Source organism: Phoxinus phoxinus (genome assembly GCF_949152265.1).
Source record: "Phoxinus phoxinus genome assembly, chromosome: 2".
NCBI lineage: Eukaryota > Metazoa > Chordata > Actinopteri > Cypriniformes > Leuciscidae > Phoxinus > Phoxinus phoxinus.
The window spans coordinates 7,058,257-7,077,536 of NC_136877.1; the positions used below are offsets into that span (position 1 = coordinate 7,058,257).

The 19,280-nt window shown below is 39.1% G+C and overlaps 1 protein-coding gene across 1 annotated transcript; it reads right to left on the reverse strand.

Annotated features, from left to right (window-relative positions):
- Positions 1-390: 390 nt before the first annotated feature.
- On the reverse strand, positions 391-17,597 carry swap70a (switching B cell complex subunit SWAP70a). The gene is made up of 12 exons (XM_079583974.1): positions 17,418-17,597; positions 15,902-16,042; positions 13,564-13,737; positions 13,260-13,487; positions 12,954-13,100; positions 11,781-11,889; positions 11,488-11,669; positions 8,451-8,558; positions 6,776-6,942; positions 4,217-4,415; positions 1,538-1,634; positions 391-1,456 (listed from the first exon to the last, which is right to left on the reverse strand). Exons 1-12 carry the CDS (start codon positions 17,511-17,513, stop codon positions 1,338-1,340), a joined length of 1,767 nt encoding a protein of 588 aa, XP_079440100.1. The 5' UTR covers positions 17,514-17,597; the 3' UTR covers positions 391-1,337.
- Between the last annotated feature and the right edge of the window lie 1,683 nt (positions 17,598-19,280).

The following is a 19,280-nucleotide window of genomic DNA, read 5'->3' on the forward strand; positions in this document are numbered from 1 at the left end:
TGTGTATGTTTCTTGTGTAAAAAAAATAATTAATCTAACCTAATTATTTTTTAAGTAATTGAGCCAAAACCAAAATGCGTTAGGTTGTGCCCCGCTCTCCCCTATATATCAGGCTACTTTGACAGTTACATTTTCCAATATCGGTGTCTTTTATATTGACATTGCCTGTTTTATAAAAACAACAAACCAGACAAGCCCTAGTAAAAAAAAAAAAAAGATGATGTAATTGTATAAATAATAAAAAGGTAAAATACTACAATTTAAATATATTGTGGCTAAAAACAGTAGAGTTAGCAACACCACTGTCATGGGTTTGATTCCCAGAAAAAGCATGAACTGATACAAAAGTATACCTTATGCAAAGCACGTAAAAAGCCATCAATATTAAATAAATTCACATTGGTTGACAGATTATATTTATTAAAGACAAAATGTACCACAACACCTATCATGAACTACAAAATATATTCTTTTATATTCAAACAAACTGAAGCGAAAGGTTAAAAAGCAAAGAATAATCAAGGCTAAATGCACTACTCAGAGTAACACACTATCCCAGTTATGTGTCTTTTGTTCATTGGTGGCTCTAGTGTGCAGAAAATGTGTGTATGAACGGGTCATCTGAGTGTATCTGTGTATCAACAGGGACATCTAGAGGACACAGCAGGAATATGTGAATATGCTGCCTCAGAGCAGATTTTTCAAACTCAAAAATACACTTGGTATTACTAAAGTTGAATGATATGTAACATTGTTTTAAAAAACAACATAAGTATAAAAGGTGTGGATGTCATTTTCTACATGCACATCATTTTTCTGCTCATGTTCCATTATACAAGCAGTAACTGCCACCTAATGTTAAATACTGTTCATGACATGCATGCTGTTCTTATGAGCTCGCACGCACACAGAGAGAGAGAGAGAGAGAGAGAGAGAGAGAGAGAGAGAGAGAGAGAGAGAGAGAGAGAGAGAGAGAGAGAGTAAAGAAAGAGATGGCTGCTCTACCACTAACTTCAATGTGTTCATTTCCACTTTGTTTATCAGTGCTTTATTTTCCTGTTTTATACTCGCTCTTTTGCATGTACGTAAAGAGTGTACTTGTGCAAACCATCTATAAAGGCTCGTGGGACTACCAGTTCGTTTGCCTCCTGTTTTCCATTTTCATCTGAGCAGACTTCAAACCCTCTGACAGACGTTACAAAGCACATGATTAATAAACGGTTGAATAAAAAAAATCAGTGACAACAGATTTAACCAGTAACATAAGATCAGGATGAGGACTGCCTGGCTAATCAAAAAAATAAATACACAAATAAAGGAAGTGGATGTATTAGGTGTTACTCTCCATCCCATGCTCTATTCTTGTTCTCCTGCCAAATCTTCTCCATCTGATCTAGCTCTGTTTCGGTGAACGCTGCCTGTCCCCAGTTGGTCATTTTACTGGGTGACCTGTTGCCTGAGAAATACATGAAAAACATAAAGTGGTCCTTCTTTTGGTAAGGGTATGTGGTATTTGAGAAACTTCACACTCGGTCACCTGGTTGAACGATTCGAAGTAGGCCCTCATGTTTAGAGACTTTGTGTTTCCAAGTCTTTGTCTTGTTACTTGCCCGTTCCAGTTTCTTTGTAACGGCCTGAAAAACAATAAAGGTCACTGAAATCAGGATCATTCACCTTATGTTTAAAAATGACACTATACTAATTTGAGTATAAAAGTGGAAACAACCAGCAATGTCTGTTCAGTTTGATGAGAGGGACATTGGAGTTAGAGCAGTGGTTATCATTGTCCACAACAACATTTGAAGCCCCTCCATATATGTCCATAAGTAACTAAAATAATTATCAATAAATGAAAAACTATTTGCTGAATGTTCTTCAGGGTCCCCACTATTTTTAGCCAATGAATCTGACTTTTCCAGTTATTTGTGATTACATGATTATCAGATAATGATAAGAAATATTCTCAAAATATTTTAGTGCTTGGCATAACTAGAAAAATGTATATTCCTTATAAAACGCTCATGGCATTTTAATATTTTATTAATTTATACAACATTTCCAAGTCTAGAAATACACTTATTACGCACAATTAAAGTCAGATGTTATCATATATCCAGGTTTTTCAATACAGTGGAAATCTAAAATAACAGTTATAGTTGTTGAGGGGTGAACTAAAATAAGAATTATCTTGATTTTTAATTGTTTTATCCATCCATCCATCCATCTTCTTCCGCTTATCCGGGGCCGGGTCGCGGGGGCAGCAGTCTAAGCAGAGATGCCCAGACTTCCCTTTCCCTAGCCACTTCCTCTAGCTCTTCCGGGGGGACACCGAGGCGTTCCCAGGCCAGCCGAGAGACATAGTCTCTCCAGCGTGTCCTAGGTCTTCCCCGGGGTCTCCTCCCGGTGGGACGTGCCCGGAACACCTTCCCGGGAAGGCGTCCAGGAGGCATCCGGAACAGATGCCCAAGCCACCTCAGCTGACCCCTCTCGATGTGGAGGAGCAGCGGCTCTACTCTGAGCTCCTCCCATGTGACCGAGCTCCTCACCCTATCTCTAAGGGATCGCCCAGCCACCCTGCGGAGAAAGCTCATTTCGGCCGCCTGTATCCGGGATCTTGTCCTTTCGGTCATGACCCAAAGCTCATGACCATAGGTGAGAGTAGGAACGTAGATTGACCGGTAAATCGAGAGCTTCGCCTTGCGGCTCAGCTCTTTCTTCACCACGACAGACCGGTACATCGACCGCATTACTGCGGAAGCTGCACCGATCCGTCTGTCAATCTCCCGTTCCATCCTTCCCTCACTCGTGAACAAGACCCCAAGATACTTAAACTCCTCCACTTGAGGCAGGAACTCTCCACCAACCTGAAGTGAGCAAGCCACCCTTTTCCGACTGAGGACCATGGCCTCGGATTTGGAGGTGCTGATTCTCATCCCAGCCGCTTCACACTCGGCTGCAAACCGTCCCAGTGCATGCTGAAGGTCCTGGTCTGTAGGGGCCAACACGACAACATCATCCGCAAAGAGCAGAGACGAAATCGTGTGGTCCCCGAACCTGACACCCTCCGGTCCCTGGCTGCGCCTAGAAATTCTGTCCATAAATATTATGAACAGAACCGGCGACAAAGGGCAGCCCTGCCGAAGTCCAACATGCACCGGGAAGAAGTCTGACTTACTGCCGGCAATGCGAACCAAGCTCCTGCTCCGGTCGTATAGGGACCGGACAGCCCTTAGCAAAGGACCCCGGACCCCATACTCCCGGAGCACCCTCCACAGGCCGCCTCGAGGGACACAGTCGAATGCCTTCTCCAAATCCACAAAACACATGTGGATTGGTTGGGCAAACTCCCAATTGTTTTAGCTTATTTTAAAGCTTGTTTTAAATCATTTTAAGGGGTCATATGATGTGGTTTTAAAAGTTTAATGGAATGGGTTTACGTTTTACCTCTGTTCCCAGTCCCGCTGAAACGCACTGATTTCTACAAAGCCTCACCTTTCAAAAAGCTCAGAGTGCTCTGATTGGTCAAATGACCCAATGCGTTGTGATTGGCCAAACACCTCAAGCGTTGGTCGGAAATAATCACCATAATCGCAAGATTCAGCTTCCAAGGCTTTAAGCAATTGTAAACACAGTAAATAATGTTATCGTTTTATCGTATAAGTTCGAGCCCGAGTCAGATTCTGAAAATGCAGATGATCAAGCCGATCGATCGGAACCAACTTTGCAAGCACAACTTGAGCAGGACGTTTCACAGTGATAAGCAGTTCAGGAAGCTGTCCTCTGTAAAATGCGCTGTATAGAAGCAAACCTACATCTCAGGAACAACTTTATTAATAAATCTCAACCTCTAATTCCTAATTTCATCCATTTTCGGCCAGACAATGCGGTTTCTGCTTTCTCACCGCATTGACGATAACCCTTCAATTCACCGAAGCCTTGCCTCTTTCTTTGCATATGCCTTTTGGCGGTAATTATGCTAATATTTCACATTGTGACATTTCCTTTAAAGTATCATATGACCCCTTTAAAACAACTTGAGGGCCCCTTGGAAGTTTGCTGACGCCCCCTAGTGGGCAAACCGACCCTTGGTTGAGACCCACAGAGCTAGAGAGTAAAAGAAGCTAAATGAAACATGTTGGAAACGCAAAATATACTAGAAAAGGAGAATGTTAATTTGATAAAAGGGACATAATAAATTGCTGAAAAAATCCTCTACCTTGTATTCCTCTTGCGCCCCCTGTCTCTTTTGTCTAAGGCTCTCCAGCTGCTCCAGTGCAGCCTGCAGGGCCCGCTCCTTCTCTGCCTTCTCTTTTTCCAGCTCTTTTTTCTCTTTCTGGGACTGGGATAAGACCTCTTGCTGCTGCAGGTGCATCTGCTCTAATTCAGTCCTCTTGATTTCCTCCTCTTGTAGCAGCCTGCGAAACAAAGCACACACATGTTCTGCATAACTCTGTGGCCCTTCTGTGCATACTGAATCTGTGCATACTGAATCTGTGCACACTGAATCTGTGCATACTGAATCTGTGCACGCTGAATCTGTGCATACTGAACCTGTGCATACTGAATCTGTACATACTGAATCTGTGCATACTGAATCTGTGCATACTGAATCTGTACATACTGAATCTGTGCATACTGAATCTGTGCATACTGAATCTGTGCATACTGAATCTGTGCATACTGAATCTGTGCATACTGAATCTGTGCATACTGAATCTGTACATACTGAATCTGTGCACACTGAATCTGTACATACTGAATCTGTGCATACTGAATCTGTGCATACTGAATCTGTGCATACTGAATCTGTGCATACTAAATCTGTACATACTGAATCTGTGCACACTGAATCTGTGCACACTGAATCTGTGCACACTGAATCTGTGCATACTGAATCTGTGCATACTGAATCTGTGCATACTGAATCTGTGCATACTGAATCTGTACATACTGAATCTGTGCACACTGAATCTGTGCATACTGAATCTGTGCATACTGAATCTGTGCACACTGAATCTGTGCACACTGAATCTGTGCATACTGAATCTGTGCATACTGAATCTGTGCATACTGAATCTGTGCATACTGAATCTGTACATACTGAATCTGTGCACACTGAATCTGTGCATACTGAATCTGTGCATACTGAATCTGTGCACACTGAATCTGTGCACACTGAATCTGTACATACTGAATCTGTGCATACTGAACCTGTGCATACTGAATCTGTGCATACTGAATCTGTGCATACTGAATCTGTGCATACTGAATCTGTGCTTACTGAATCTGTGCATACTGAATATGTGCATACTGAATCTGTGCATACTGAATCTGTACATACTGAATCTGTGCATACTAAATCTGTGCATACTGAATCTGTGCATACTGAATCTGTGCATACTGAATCTGTGCATGCTGAATCTGTGCATACTGAATCTGTGCATACTGAACCTGTGCATACTGAATCTGTGCATACTGAATCTGTACATACTGAATCTGTGCATACTGAATCTGTACATACTGAATCTGTGCATACTGAATCTGTGCACACTGAATCTGTACATACTGAATCTGTGCACACTGAATCTGTACATACTGAATCTGTGCATACTGAATCTGTGCATACTGAATCTGTGCACACTGAATCTGTGCACACTGAATCTGTGCATACTGAATCTGTGCATACTGAATCTGTGCATACTGAATCTGTGCATACTGAATCTGTGCATACTGAATCTGTGCATACTGAATCTGTGCATACTGAATCTGTGCATACTGAATCTGTGCATACTGAATCTGTACATACTGAATCTGTACATACTGAATCTGTACATACTGAATCTGTGCATACTGAATCTGTGCATACTGAATCTGTGCATACTGAATCTGTGCATACTGAATCTGTGCATACTGAATCTGTACATACTGAATCTGTGCATACTGAATCTGTGCATACTGAATCTGTACATACTGAATCTGTGCATACTGAATCTGTGCATACTGAATCTGTGCATACTGAATCTGTGCATACTGAATCTGTGCATACTGAATCTGTGCATACTGAATCTGTGCATACTGAATCTGTACATACTGAATCTGTGCATACTGAATCTGTGCATACTGAATCTGTACATACTGAATCTGTGCATACTGAATCTGTGCATACTGAATCTGTGCATACTGAATCTGTACATACTGAATCTGTGCATACTGAATCTGTGCATACTGAATCTGTGCATACTGAATCTGTGCATACTGAATCTGTGCATACTGAATCTGTGCATACTGAATCTGTACACACTGAATCTGTGCATACTGAATCTGTACACACTGAATCTGTGCATACTGAATCTGTGCATACTGAATCTGTACATACTGAATCTGTGCATACTAAATCTGTACATAATGAATCTGTACATACTGAATCTGGGCATACTGAATCTGTGCATACTGAATCTGCATACTGAATCTGTACATACTGAATCTGTGCATACTGAATCTGTGCATACTGAATCTGTGCATACTGAATCTGTGCATACTGAATCTGTACATACTGAATCTGTACATACTGAATCTGTGCATACTGAATCTGTGCATACTGAATCTGTACATACTGAATCTGTACTGAATCTGTGCACACTGAATCTGTGCATACTGAATCTGTGCATACTGAATCTGTGCATGCTGAATCTGTGCATACTGAATCTGTGCATGCTGAATCTGTGCATACTGAATCTGTACACACTGAATCTGTACGCTGCAAACACACTGTTACCTGGTCTGCAGTTTGCGCACGACTTCTTCATCCTCTTTGGCCTGCCTCTCATCGTCTAGTGCCTGTTTCAGCTGATGGTACATGTCTTCCAGTTCCTGCATACGCTGCCAGTACTGCTCCACTTCACTGGACTTTTCGACCACCTGCTCCTCCATCTGCATTCGAGCCTAGGAAGCCATTTTAAATTCATACGTCATACATCAGACCTGTTTCACAAATCCTGCATATGTGGCATAGAAGCGCAACTCTATTGTTATTTTTTTTGCAAACTGACAGCCTTTCTGCTGAAAAGAGCTGCGTTTCTATACAATAATTTAGGCATTCTTTTTTTTTTTTTCTTAAAAAGGAGCTGAATGCATTAACATGTTCAGAACTAATTCAATGAATCACAACTACTGTACATACTGTATGAATTTGAATCAATTGAGACCCTTACACTGTGTGTTACACCTTACACGCGACGCGATAAAATTCCAGCGACAGCAAGTGTGTCTGTCCACACTAGACGTGACGCGACTGTGAGACACCACACGTCAATCAAAAATCACAGCCATTCAGAACAGCGTGTGGGTTGCACAGTCTCTCTGTGAAAGGGCACTGCTGGCCCGCACTCGCATTGGAAATGGGTAAGGACATAATCAAATCAAGAAATAACATTATTAAAAATCAAAACATTAACAAAATATACTCATTGACTAATTTTGTTATGAAGTACAGTTGTATGTTTGCATAGAATTCAGTTTGAACGCTATATTATATGCTTTCAAAAATATAAAAAGGTAAATTATCCATTATCGCTTGTGGCACAGTGACCTATTTTTAACTAAAAATAAATAATGTGTACTCATAACCAGTGTAATTTCTTCATATGACAATCAGTTTATTCGATCTTGAGATCTCTGTGTGGGCGGATCTGTCAGCCGCGACGTCGCAGAAATAGGAACCGTTTCTAAATTAGAAACTTCGCGTGTCGCCATCGCGTCTGGTTAGGACAAAAACTCTTATTAACATGGAAAAGATACCTTTTATCGCGTGTCGCGGCTTCGCGTCGCGTGTAGTTAGGACACGGTGTTAATTTAAACAAAATGACCATAAAATCAAAGTTGACTTTTTTATATATTTTGCACTATTTGTTATAAAACATTTATCCATGCACATCATTATTTTTTTTATTCATGTGTCCTCATAATCTTTAATGAAAATAACTTCCCCTCCCTGTCACCTGGCAACCTGTCACTCACATGAGACCAATAGCAAACCATCCAATCAATTCCATGGACAAAATCAAGTCCCGCCCTACATTTGTTCTTGTTCAAGAAGCAGTTTGACTCCCATATACGACCCAATTGAGAAAACAATATTAACGCAACTTCTGTTTCATGTTTGTGTGTTTATTTAATTAAGGCAAAGATGTAACACCGACTTTAAGTAACATGCATGGCTCAAATGAATGTAAAAAATAATAATTTTGCCAGCAAAAAAAACCGATTACATGTCAAACTAAATTGACATTTTATTAATATCAACAATAAATTTAATTTATGAACAGATTTTGAAAAGTGTAGGCCTCTTACACATCAGCAGTTATGGCATCCGGCATTTGAACACCTAAAAGCAACCTGGTGACCTCCATCAATAAAATCACTGTCATTGTGAAAAAGGTTGTTGCAATTACCATTTTCTCCTGCTCCAGGTCTCGTCTGCATCGGTCCAGTAATTCTGTTTGGGTCTGAAGTCTCCTCTGTTCCTCAAAATCACCCCTGACTGATGTGTCCTGTAGGTCCTGTAACATCCAGACAAAATGAAAGCAATAACTAAGGCTTCTGTGAGCCAGAAACGGAGAAAAACATAAAATAACAACTAGCTGTTTGTCACTGTTTGATTAATAAAAGAAAGTTCCAGGTTCAATCAATGGCAGCTATGTCATTAATTTCAACAAAATCACTTCAGTTCATCCCACAATTTGTAAAAACAAATACATGTTTGCAATAATAATGCAATAATAATAATAATGCACTTACAAAACAAGTAAATGACGCAAGGAATTCAGAACCACTTTGTGCAACTTGTTAAAGTGCTTAAGATGTATGTTGTTTATGTATATTTTAAAAAAGTGTTGTCTAGTTGTGTGGGACTACTTTTCTAGATCCACGGACTTGCGTTTGGTTATGCATTTTTGCATTATCACTGTGTGTATTGTGCAAAAGTTTCAAAGTTTAACGGCCTTGCATGGCCTATCATGCCGCCAAGGAATAATCATATTTCCTGCTTCATAGACGATAAAGTATGAAACAATCCCTTGAGATTGAAGATATAAAACAGGAACTGGTAAAAGTCAAAACCACCCATACACAGGAAGTGTGGCTTCATTGCTCAGGAGTTCTCTTTTGCAGGTGTCCTAAAATATGAGCGTTTTTTAAAGCTATATTTTGGCCCTCTTCTGCTTATATATGACAGGACAGTTGTGATTGTCGCCTGCGATGCTGTTGCACTATATGTCAGAGCACGATCTAAAAGACTATGGCTCCAACAGCAGGGCAGGGCTGTTTCGGCATAAAAAATATCTAAAAATATCTTCACATTAGAGATGAGAGTCGGTTCAGTAGCTTTCTCTTCATGGTCGAACAGGATTACAAGCGTCAGACGTTTAACATGGAACCCAATTTAAAGGTTTAACACGAAGAAAAAAAACCGACAAGGATGTGAAACTTTCTTCACATATTACTAATAGTGTGCTATAAACAGAAATAATGTAGGCAAACAAAAATGAGCCAAAGGGGGAAGTGACAGTAAAAAGTGCACAAAAAGAAAAAGGTATTTAAATAGAGTAAGATACATACAGTTTAAATGTGCACTGATTAGTATGGTGCTAATTTAATAGGTTTTAGACATTATAAAATATATTGGGCCCTATCTTGCACCCAGCACAATTGACTTTGAACACCGACGCATGTATCATTCCTATTTTGCACCCGCGCACAGCGGACTTTTACCTCCACAGACGCACGTCGGTAAATTAGGGAATGAACTTGCGCTCGCGGGGGCGGTTCAGCGCAAAGAGGAGGCGTGTTCCGGCGCAAAACTTCCCTGGTGCTATTTTCCAGTTTTAGAAAGCAATTGCGCCACTGACCAGGAAAAACCCAGTCTAAAGACAGTGGCGCGTTGCGCGTTAGTGATGTGGTATTTTAAGGGCGCGTGCTTGGCCATTATGTAGCGTGTTAACGCGCATCCACTTTGATTCTCTAATAATTATAAACAGACGCAGCAGTTTTCATTTTTGCAAATCATACATTATTACAAGGAAAAATATTAACACACGAGGGAAATCATTGTTGTGTCCGTGAAGATGTGGAAAAGATCTATCTAGATTAGGCTACACATTTACCCAAATTATACCCCTGTTTAACCGAAACTAATTTGGGTGGGTTTCTCCCATCATCCCCAATGTCACTTCTCTGTGTTTTACGGCCCTGACGAGAACGTCAGTCTCCTCGGCTGTGAACCGCTTCTGGCGTGCGCTGGCAAATCCGGCGTTATAATAGCGATCCGCCATGGAACAAGCGCTTCTGCTCTTAAAGGGAATGTGAGAGGACGCTCTGATTGGTTTATTTCACGTTACGACCAAACCACACCTATGAGTAATGAAGCTACTTCAGACCAACCCCTTTTAGATTTGCGCCAGGCGCAAGAGGCATTTATCCCGCCGTGAAAATAGCAACAGCGCCGGGATCCGCCCACAAAGTTACTTGCGCTTTGCGCTTTGACACTTGCGTTTCAGATCGTTAATATAGGGCCCATAGTGTTTTTTTGTGAAGTCATCTGATTGTTGTATACACTCACATGAGATGAAGATTGAACTCATAATAGTTATAACTTATCAGCGTCATTATCCAACACTATCAACGGCATTAAAAATCTGCGTGGTACAAGTCGGAGCTTACAAGTTGTAATTACTAGTTCTACAAGGATTTGAATGCTTTTAACGAGTCGGAATCTCATTACGTAATTCCAGATACGCTAGTAGCGCAGTGTACAGGGTTCCCACTCCTTGGTTAACGTCAAATTCAAGGGCCTTTCAAGGACTTTCCAGATCCAATACCCTCAAATTCAAAGACTTCAAGTGAGAGCAAGGTTACATCGTGTTACCTTTTAAGATACATTGTTACAGTTTTGCGCGCGTGAACGTCATGGCAACGTACAACACAAAGTAACTCACGCGGGAAACACTTAACGTAACGGGTAAATGCGCGTAACTAACGTAAATCAAGCAAGCTAGTGTGCATAGGCCACGAAGTGTTGGCGAAATAACATATTAGCGGACCAGATTTTTTTCCCCAGAAAACTTGTTGCACAAAATAAATTCAAGCACTTTCAAGGACCCGTAGTTTTCCCAAGTCTGTTGATTAGTCATTTCATTCACCTGTTCCTTGTTATTCACTCGTCATCTCCCTTTGTTTGCCCATGCATTCATACCCTGTGTTCTCCCTCCGTCTTGGTCTCGTCTATTTTTCATTGAACCTAGTGTGAGTGTACCTTCAACCCGTGATCCCTGTACCTGTGTGAGTTTAATTTAGGTAAACGTTTGTATTGGAGCTCTTTGCCTGTTCGCCTTACACCACACTGTGACAACTACTAAATGGCTGGAAATCTAAGGCATTTTGCAGGTGACTTATGCTTGTATCTTTCAATGATTCAAAGGAAGGCCACAATACCTTACTCATGGCCTCTAGCTGAGCCTGTTTGCTCTCGTTGGCCAACTGCAGCTGTCTCATTCTGTTCTCCATGATCTCCTGTTCATCTTTCATCCTGTTTCTCAGCCCCTTGCGCTTCTGTCTGGATTCTCGGTGTGCGGAGGAAAGGCCTTGTCTTATGCGGACAATGCAGTCCTGGATGGCTAACATACACATGAACAAAAACTTACTCAGCAGGAGATTGTGGATATACAGTACAAAAATGTCAATGTCACCCGTGTAAAATTTGTGTGTGCATCAAAGATATGTGATACCGTGAATCCACTCCTGTTTTGTCTTTTTATCCGATACACTGATCTCAAAACTTTTCTCAACACATCTTATAATGAAGAGGTTTTTCCTTCCATCCTTGTCTGGTAAGGACTGCAAAGACAGAGCAATTTAGATATTTGAAGGTATAGTTTTGGTAAACATTTGCATTCATATGATAAGCCAATAATACAGGGTTGGATTAACATTAAAGTGTGTAAAAGATGACAAAATATTCTATTTCTGCGTCCCAATTCGCAAACTATTCATCCAAAATAGCTTTTAAAATTGGAATGAATGTGTCCCAATTCATAGTATGTTGAAATGAATATGCTAAAGGTATGCGGATGCTCTACCATTTCTGGTGGAAATTCGAAATGCAGACCTATACACACTAAAATTGCCCACAACCCACTGCGCTTTTGATAAGAATTCAGTTTAAAACTATAAACACACGTAAAAATGGATGTGTAAGACTGATGATTAAGTAAAGAGGTTTAGATAAAGGAGTTTGAGTGATTAATAATCACTATCCAACCTGATAAAAAAGAGATATATATATATATATATTTTTTTTTTATTATTATTTTTTTTTATCAGTCTTACACATCCATTTTTACGTGTTTATAGTTTTAAACTGAATTCTTATCAAAAGCGCAATGGGTTGTGGGCAATTTTAGTGTGTATAGGTCTGCATTTCGAATTTCCACCAGAAATGGTAGAGCATCCACATACCTTTAGGATATTCATTTCAACATACTATGAATATATTTAATCTGCAACAACATTGAGAACTTTTTTAAAGAAGCATCATTATGCAAAAACAGAGTTCTCCGCAATAAAGACCCCAAAATGCTCTCTCCAATATGGTAGGAAGAATTGTTGAGTAGCATAAATTTAAAAAACTGAAATGTGGAGTGTGTATATGAGGCGGTTAACTAGGACAAAATAATTGACAGGCCAGTTTACGGTGACAGGATGCACAGTCCATTAAAGACAGTTCTGACGTAGTAGTAGTACTGTATGTCCCAAGATTTGCCTACTCTTCTGCTAGATAGTCAAACATACAGTATGTACTTTTAGGGGATATAAGTAGGCGAATTGGGATGCATTGGGATATACCTTTTAAAATTCAACTCTGATCAACAAATACTACAAAAAAAAGTTTTAGCTTTTACCTCGACACAGCAGTTTCGATCAAGCGAAATACATCCCTTCTGCTCTGTTAGGTCTTCACTCACATAATAGGATATGTAGTTGAGATGGAGCTTAAACCATCGCTCTGTCCAGTTCTTCCTTTTATGGCCTTTTTTCATCATATAACCCTTTTTGAATGAAAAATATACCAAGTTAATGATTTGTCAGGGATATCCGTTTATCTCTCCATTGTTCACTGGCTAGTCAGTGGTCTTTGCACAAGTATTATGTACAGACAAGAGCAGAACTAACCCATATTATTGAAATACATTAACACAGACACCCACCTGCTTAATAACATCCAGGACAATTTCCTGATAGACCTCATTGATGCCAATGGAGAGAGTCTGAGGGTTTATGCCCTTGGTGAAATGGCCAATGCCAATAAGCTCAATCAGCTCCCACACGCTCAGATTATGTTTCTTTGCATTGAGCTGCATTTTGTAGTCTTCGAATCTGCCCTCGTTCCAACTCCAACCCATTGCTACAAACAGCTTGTGCAGGAAGTACTCGAGCTGTTGCAATACAGAAATACCTCGTTATTTCCATATAATTACAAGGAATCCTAAGATTAGAAATACTAGGACCAACCTCGTCGGTGACAATGTGCAGTGGATATTTATCTTCAGACAGGAAGTTGAAGATACACCACACCTTGAAGGCATCACCGTCTGAGATGAGCAGATTCTTGCGGCTGATGTGTTTTGGTGCAGACAGAGTCCAGCACATCTTGTTGAGCTCCATGAAGTCAAAGTCGGGCTGGATCTGCCATTCAAATATTAAAAATGACTATTTTTTAGGGCTACAATGTCATATCTTTTCTGCAGAATTCATGTGTAGAGGCATGAAGCTTGTCTTGTGTTAACTAACCACTTATTCTATAAAGATAATACCGGCAGGCAAGTAGGAATTTTGTTGAACTTCAGTGTGAACATGGCCAATTTGTATATAGTAATATTTGTATTATTTAGTTGTCATTATACAAAGATATGACCAAAGAATGCCACAACTGACCAATCAAAATCAAAATCAAGTATCCCAGAGAGCTGATACCAAAGAGCTGATATTATGGAGTATATGAGGTGTAGGACATGTTATAAAGAAAAAGGGATTGTACAATATGAGTCTTGATGGCATTACTTGATGACTGATTACTTGAAAACTTAAAAGATCTAATATATCTAATAAATCTGAGTGTATAGCACTCAGTGGTCAATGCATAAAAGCATGTAGAGATGGACAAAGGGTTTGGTTTTTCACTATAAGAAATAATACTGTAGAAAAACGTATAAGGTCCTAGCATAACATTTTCAGTAGGCTACGTTTTCCGCTAAGTTTTTTGAACCAAACATCAGAATGGGTGAAGTAATGCTGTATAATACTGTGAAATACTGTGTTTGTATGAGTATCTTAGGAACTGCTGAGAGAATGGAGTAAACAACAAAAACATCCAGTTCTGGGGACTAAAATTCCTTGGAGAGGAGTCAGAGAAGGATGGTCAAACAGGTTTTAATTGACATGATGGAAACCGCATTTCTAAACGCACAAAGAGAAACCGAACAGCACAACATGTTCCACTTCAGTCAGTTAAGAACATGACGTTGGATTGAAATTAATGATTTTAAAAACATTGCAACACGTCATCGTGTATTTGACTGTTGACATGGTTTAGTGGGGGGGGAAACAAACCATACTGAACAATCTTAAAAAAGAAAGGTTCCAAAAGTTTTTTTTTTTTTTTTTTTACAACGATGCCATATGAGGAAATATTTTGGGTTTAGAACGTTTTTCCACTATACAATAAAGAACCTTTATTATTACTATTTACTTCTAAGAGGAAAATATATAGAAACTAAAATAAATTTGACAAAAAACAACATCAACAACAAGATGACAATAGTGAATAAATGCAATTGACCAACAAGATGATAAGAGGTGCCTGTAGAGTCACAAATCATTAGATATGTAAACACACACAAACACACATGGAAAGCCACCATTCAACACGGAAACCGAACGTGTGTGTGTGTGTGTGTGTGTGTGTGTGTGTGTGTGTGTGTGTGTGTGTGTGTGTGTGTGTGTGTGTGTGTGTGTGAATCAGAGTGAGGACAAAGTGAGTAAAGTGAGGACATTTTGGCCGGTCCTCACTTTCTGTGATCCTTTAGGTTCAGGTTAGAAACTTAGTTGTGATGGGTAAGGTTAGGGTGTCCGCACAATGAGGACATTCAAAGATAGCTGTACAAGAATGTATGTGTGTGCATGTATATGTATATACTGTACGTATATCTCATCAGCCCACAGCTAAAATATCATGACTGATAACACTAGAAGACAATACATGGTAACTGGCAAACCTCCTAGTGCTGTGCCCACTGAGAGTAATTTCACTTTAAATCAGCATGAAGTCTCACACTAAGTTTACATTTTAAACACTCACTGAAGTGACTCTTTAAATTCATTTTATTTCCATTTTCAGGAGACATCACTATGTGAGTAACAAGTCTCATGCCCTGTGAGTCATAAGTGACGGCCCATGGACATCGACTTCCCTATTAGGGATAAACCCTTTTAGGGTTGATCTTCTTTAGCATTCACAAACAATTTTTCCAATTGTAAATATTAATTAATAAATTGGATACACTTTATTTTAGGTGATGTTGTAACTGTACTAACACAAATAAGTACTGAGTAAAATGAATTAACTACATGTACTTACTATATGTTAGGGTCTGCTACAGAAAATTACACACACACACACACACACACACACACACACACACACACACAAAGAATATCTCTATGTGAGTCATGAGAAATAATGTGTAGCCTTATTCCAGAGGAAATAATGAACGTCTGTTCTTAAAACAGACAGCGGATTGTCTGGCGAGAGGAAGGTCGATGCTTTGATAAGAGGCAGTGTATTTGTTACCTTATTGAGAATGAACATGTTCAGGTAGGGCATGTACCCTTGTGTTGACACTGGTCCTTCATCATCATCTTTAAAGTGCTCCTCCAAGGCTGAAATGTTATGAGGGATTTTCAGTATGGTGCACAGGTTGTGAGACAGCACCTTCAGAGAGACAGACAGCAATGGTTTAACTGTGCAAAAAGGATTAGATGGGCTATTTGTAGAATTCAGAAACCCTTGTTATTAGCGTTTACCATTAAGTGGTAAACTTTGTGCTGCGCGGACCGGCCGGTGTATTACATTAAAGTACCATGAGATCGGTCTGCGCAGCGCCTCTTCAAGTGAAAAAAAACTGTGAGACTATAGTTTAAATTAATACATTTTCTTTGCATGACACATCGTCAGTATAGTAAAGAGTAGCATTCGGCATTATGCTGAACATTGTATAAGCATTCGTTTCACGTGTCATTGAATGGAAGAATGGGAGTGCGTGTAAACGTCAGATTCTTTTCATTTTTCCGGCAATACCTAATGCCCCCAGTACTTTGCATAAAAAAAAGGCTTAGACAACCTAGGAAGTGCATGGGGAAAGGTCTTGTTTTTTTAAGTTGTGAAACAAGCTGTTGGCAAGAAAAATAAAAATTACTACATGAAAATTCTTACATATAGCCCCTTAAAGTGAGGTAAAAAATGTAGACACACCTGATTGAATTTATGGTTATTTACACATAAATGCCTGGAATTAGTTTTGTAGATGTACGTAAATTGTGCCAATACATTTATTCACAAAATAAATCAGTCAATATGTTTTAATCTGAGTGAATAGTGAAGAAAAAGCAGCTGCAAGTGCCCAGATGTGCAGAGCTGGAATCTACACAAAGGATGGCGATTTGAAGAAACTATATATGACAGTTCTGCTTTGTATAGAAAATAATGTTGATTTATTTAGTCATTATTGATTTGATTGTTATTCTAAAATGTGAAAAAATACAGAAAAATAAAGAATAAATAAGAGTGTCAAAACTTTTTTGTTGACGTTATTAAACATCATATGATAAAGATAAAGTGAGTCTCTCCACTTCAGTGCACATATCTGCATACACCCTTGTGAAAGTCTTGCCAGACAGATCAAGCGTTATTCAAAAAAAATTGTAAACAAATGAAGTTCCTTTCTTTCTTTTTTATTAGGCCTATATAACATTATCCTCTGCAAATAAGTTGGAAAAAAAATAGGCCTAATGTTAATATCACTGCCAGTAGTGTTGAACAAGGGTATCGACACGGAATAATCTTACGTGGTTAGAGAGGAAATTCTCTACCAAATGTGTAATTGATTTTTTACTTTATTTTGATTATAAGGTCTGTTTCAAGAAATAAGTAGAAGACACAGGTAAAACAACTCGTATGGGTAACGTTACGCTAAATCCTTTGTATGGACAAACTTCATTTTTTTTAGTGGACAAACGACTGTCTCGATACAAGGAAACTGACAGGTGCGTGCGCTGTGATCTAGTTTTTTTTTCAAAGGATTGCTTACCTTTAACTGGGATTTGGATACTTTCCCGTTTCGGTCTACATCCAGAGCAGTAAAAGCGTACCATATGGGTTTGAGTATTTCGTCCCGGGATATCATGATAACTTCAGTGAAAGATGTCAGAGCGCGTGTAAAACTAATCCTCTTCACTCAGTCAGTCAGCGCAACATCAGAGCACGAGTCATGTGACCAACACAGCTTCACAACATCTCGCATATTTACATAGGCTACAAACAACTGTAATCTAAACAGAACCGAAATTATGTGTTCTTTTTTTTTTATGTGGGCATTACTCCGTCAAATGTAAATAACAGGAAATATTATGGGGGTAAAAAACACTATCCATGTGTGCTGATTAGGCTATTCATGATTTCAGTGGGACCAAAGGTTATTTTAAGTGTCTTAACTACTAGTACTAGCATTTCAATTAATAATTTGATACAATGCACAATTATTATTATTATACAATTATTGTGTACGTTTTTATTTTGTAGGCTACTTATATATATAATATTTTTTAATACCTGCATAATTAATTTCTGTAATTACATAATTACACTGTTGACCCTTCCTTTACACCTTAATCCACCCTTAAACCCCTACCCATACCACCAAACCAGTCCCTAACCTTACCCGTATCCCACCTCAACAGAAGAAAAAGTATTTTGCAATACAATATGAACACAATAAGTAGTTAAGGACATCTAAAATAAAGTGTGACCGAACCTTTAAATTAATTTCTATTAGTAGTATCCATACAAGACCTTCAACGTATGTTAAACTTATCGTAAGTTCCTTTGTGATTTATTGTAAATTAAAAACAAATTGATTAGTAATGACAGCGCCTATGATACTGCACAATATTTTTCATAATGAAACGCGGTCGATAAGTGAAACTTTGCTATGCCCAGATGGCACACGTACGTCTCCAGGATGTCTGTTTAAGAGCAGTTCATCTGATAAACAGCTTTTTAAAAGTCAGTTTCATTAACATCTTAAAGACGTTTGCTAAATGTATACTTAACATCTGACAGGAAACATCTTAGACATATTGACATGACTTGACGTCTCAGAGATGTACGTGCGCTATCAGGGTGGTTACCTCCTCAGAAGACTTCAATTTAGCCTCTTTTTTCCCCGCATTATGACATACATAGCACAGGTACGTCTCTAATATGTCTGCTAAAGAGCACTTAATCTGGAAAACATCTGTTGTGTACAAAAATCTGATAAACGTCTTAGAACAAGCAGTTATACACTCTAAATCATAAACATCTTAAAGATGTTTTCCAAATGTCTATTTAACATCTGACAGGAAACATCTTAGAGACAAATTGCATATGAGCAAACATTCAATAAAAGACATCTTGCAAATGTAAATGCAGACGTCTCCTTGATGTATAGGCCTACATCAGAGTAAGACATTTTATGGCAACTGAATTGTTTGCAAAACTGCTGAAACGTACTGTATAGGTATACCTGGTGACTGTGTGTGGAAAAATATATAAATGCGTACATAGCCTACTTTATCCAAAGGAAAATACTTAGTTTATTTTTTTAGGAATGGACTGCTGAATCATCTCATCTCCCTGGAGCAAAAAAGAACTGCAAAAGTATTGTAGTGCTCTGCATTCACTGCAAGAATCAGATGTTATCAATTGCATCAAGCCATGCGTAATTTAAAACATCTAAAAACACTTTCCTGGATTGTCTGCACCACATTCACAGGCAGAAAATGCCACAGCAACTAGTTTGTGCTGGGGAAACACTACTTCTACTTATAGCCCTGAAAAACAGGTCTTGTAAATAACTCACACAAGAAACAACCATAGGAATGAAGTCATAAGAGTACGAGAAGGAAGTTCT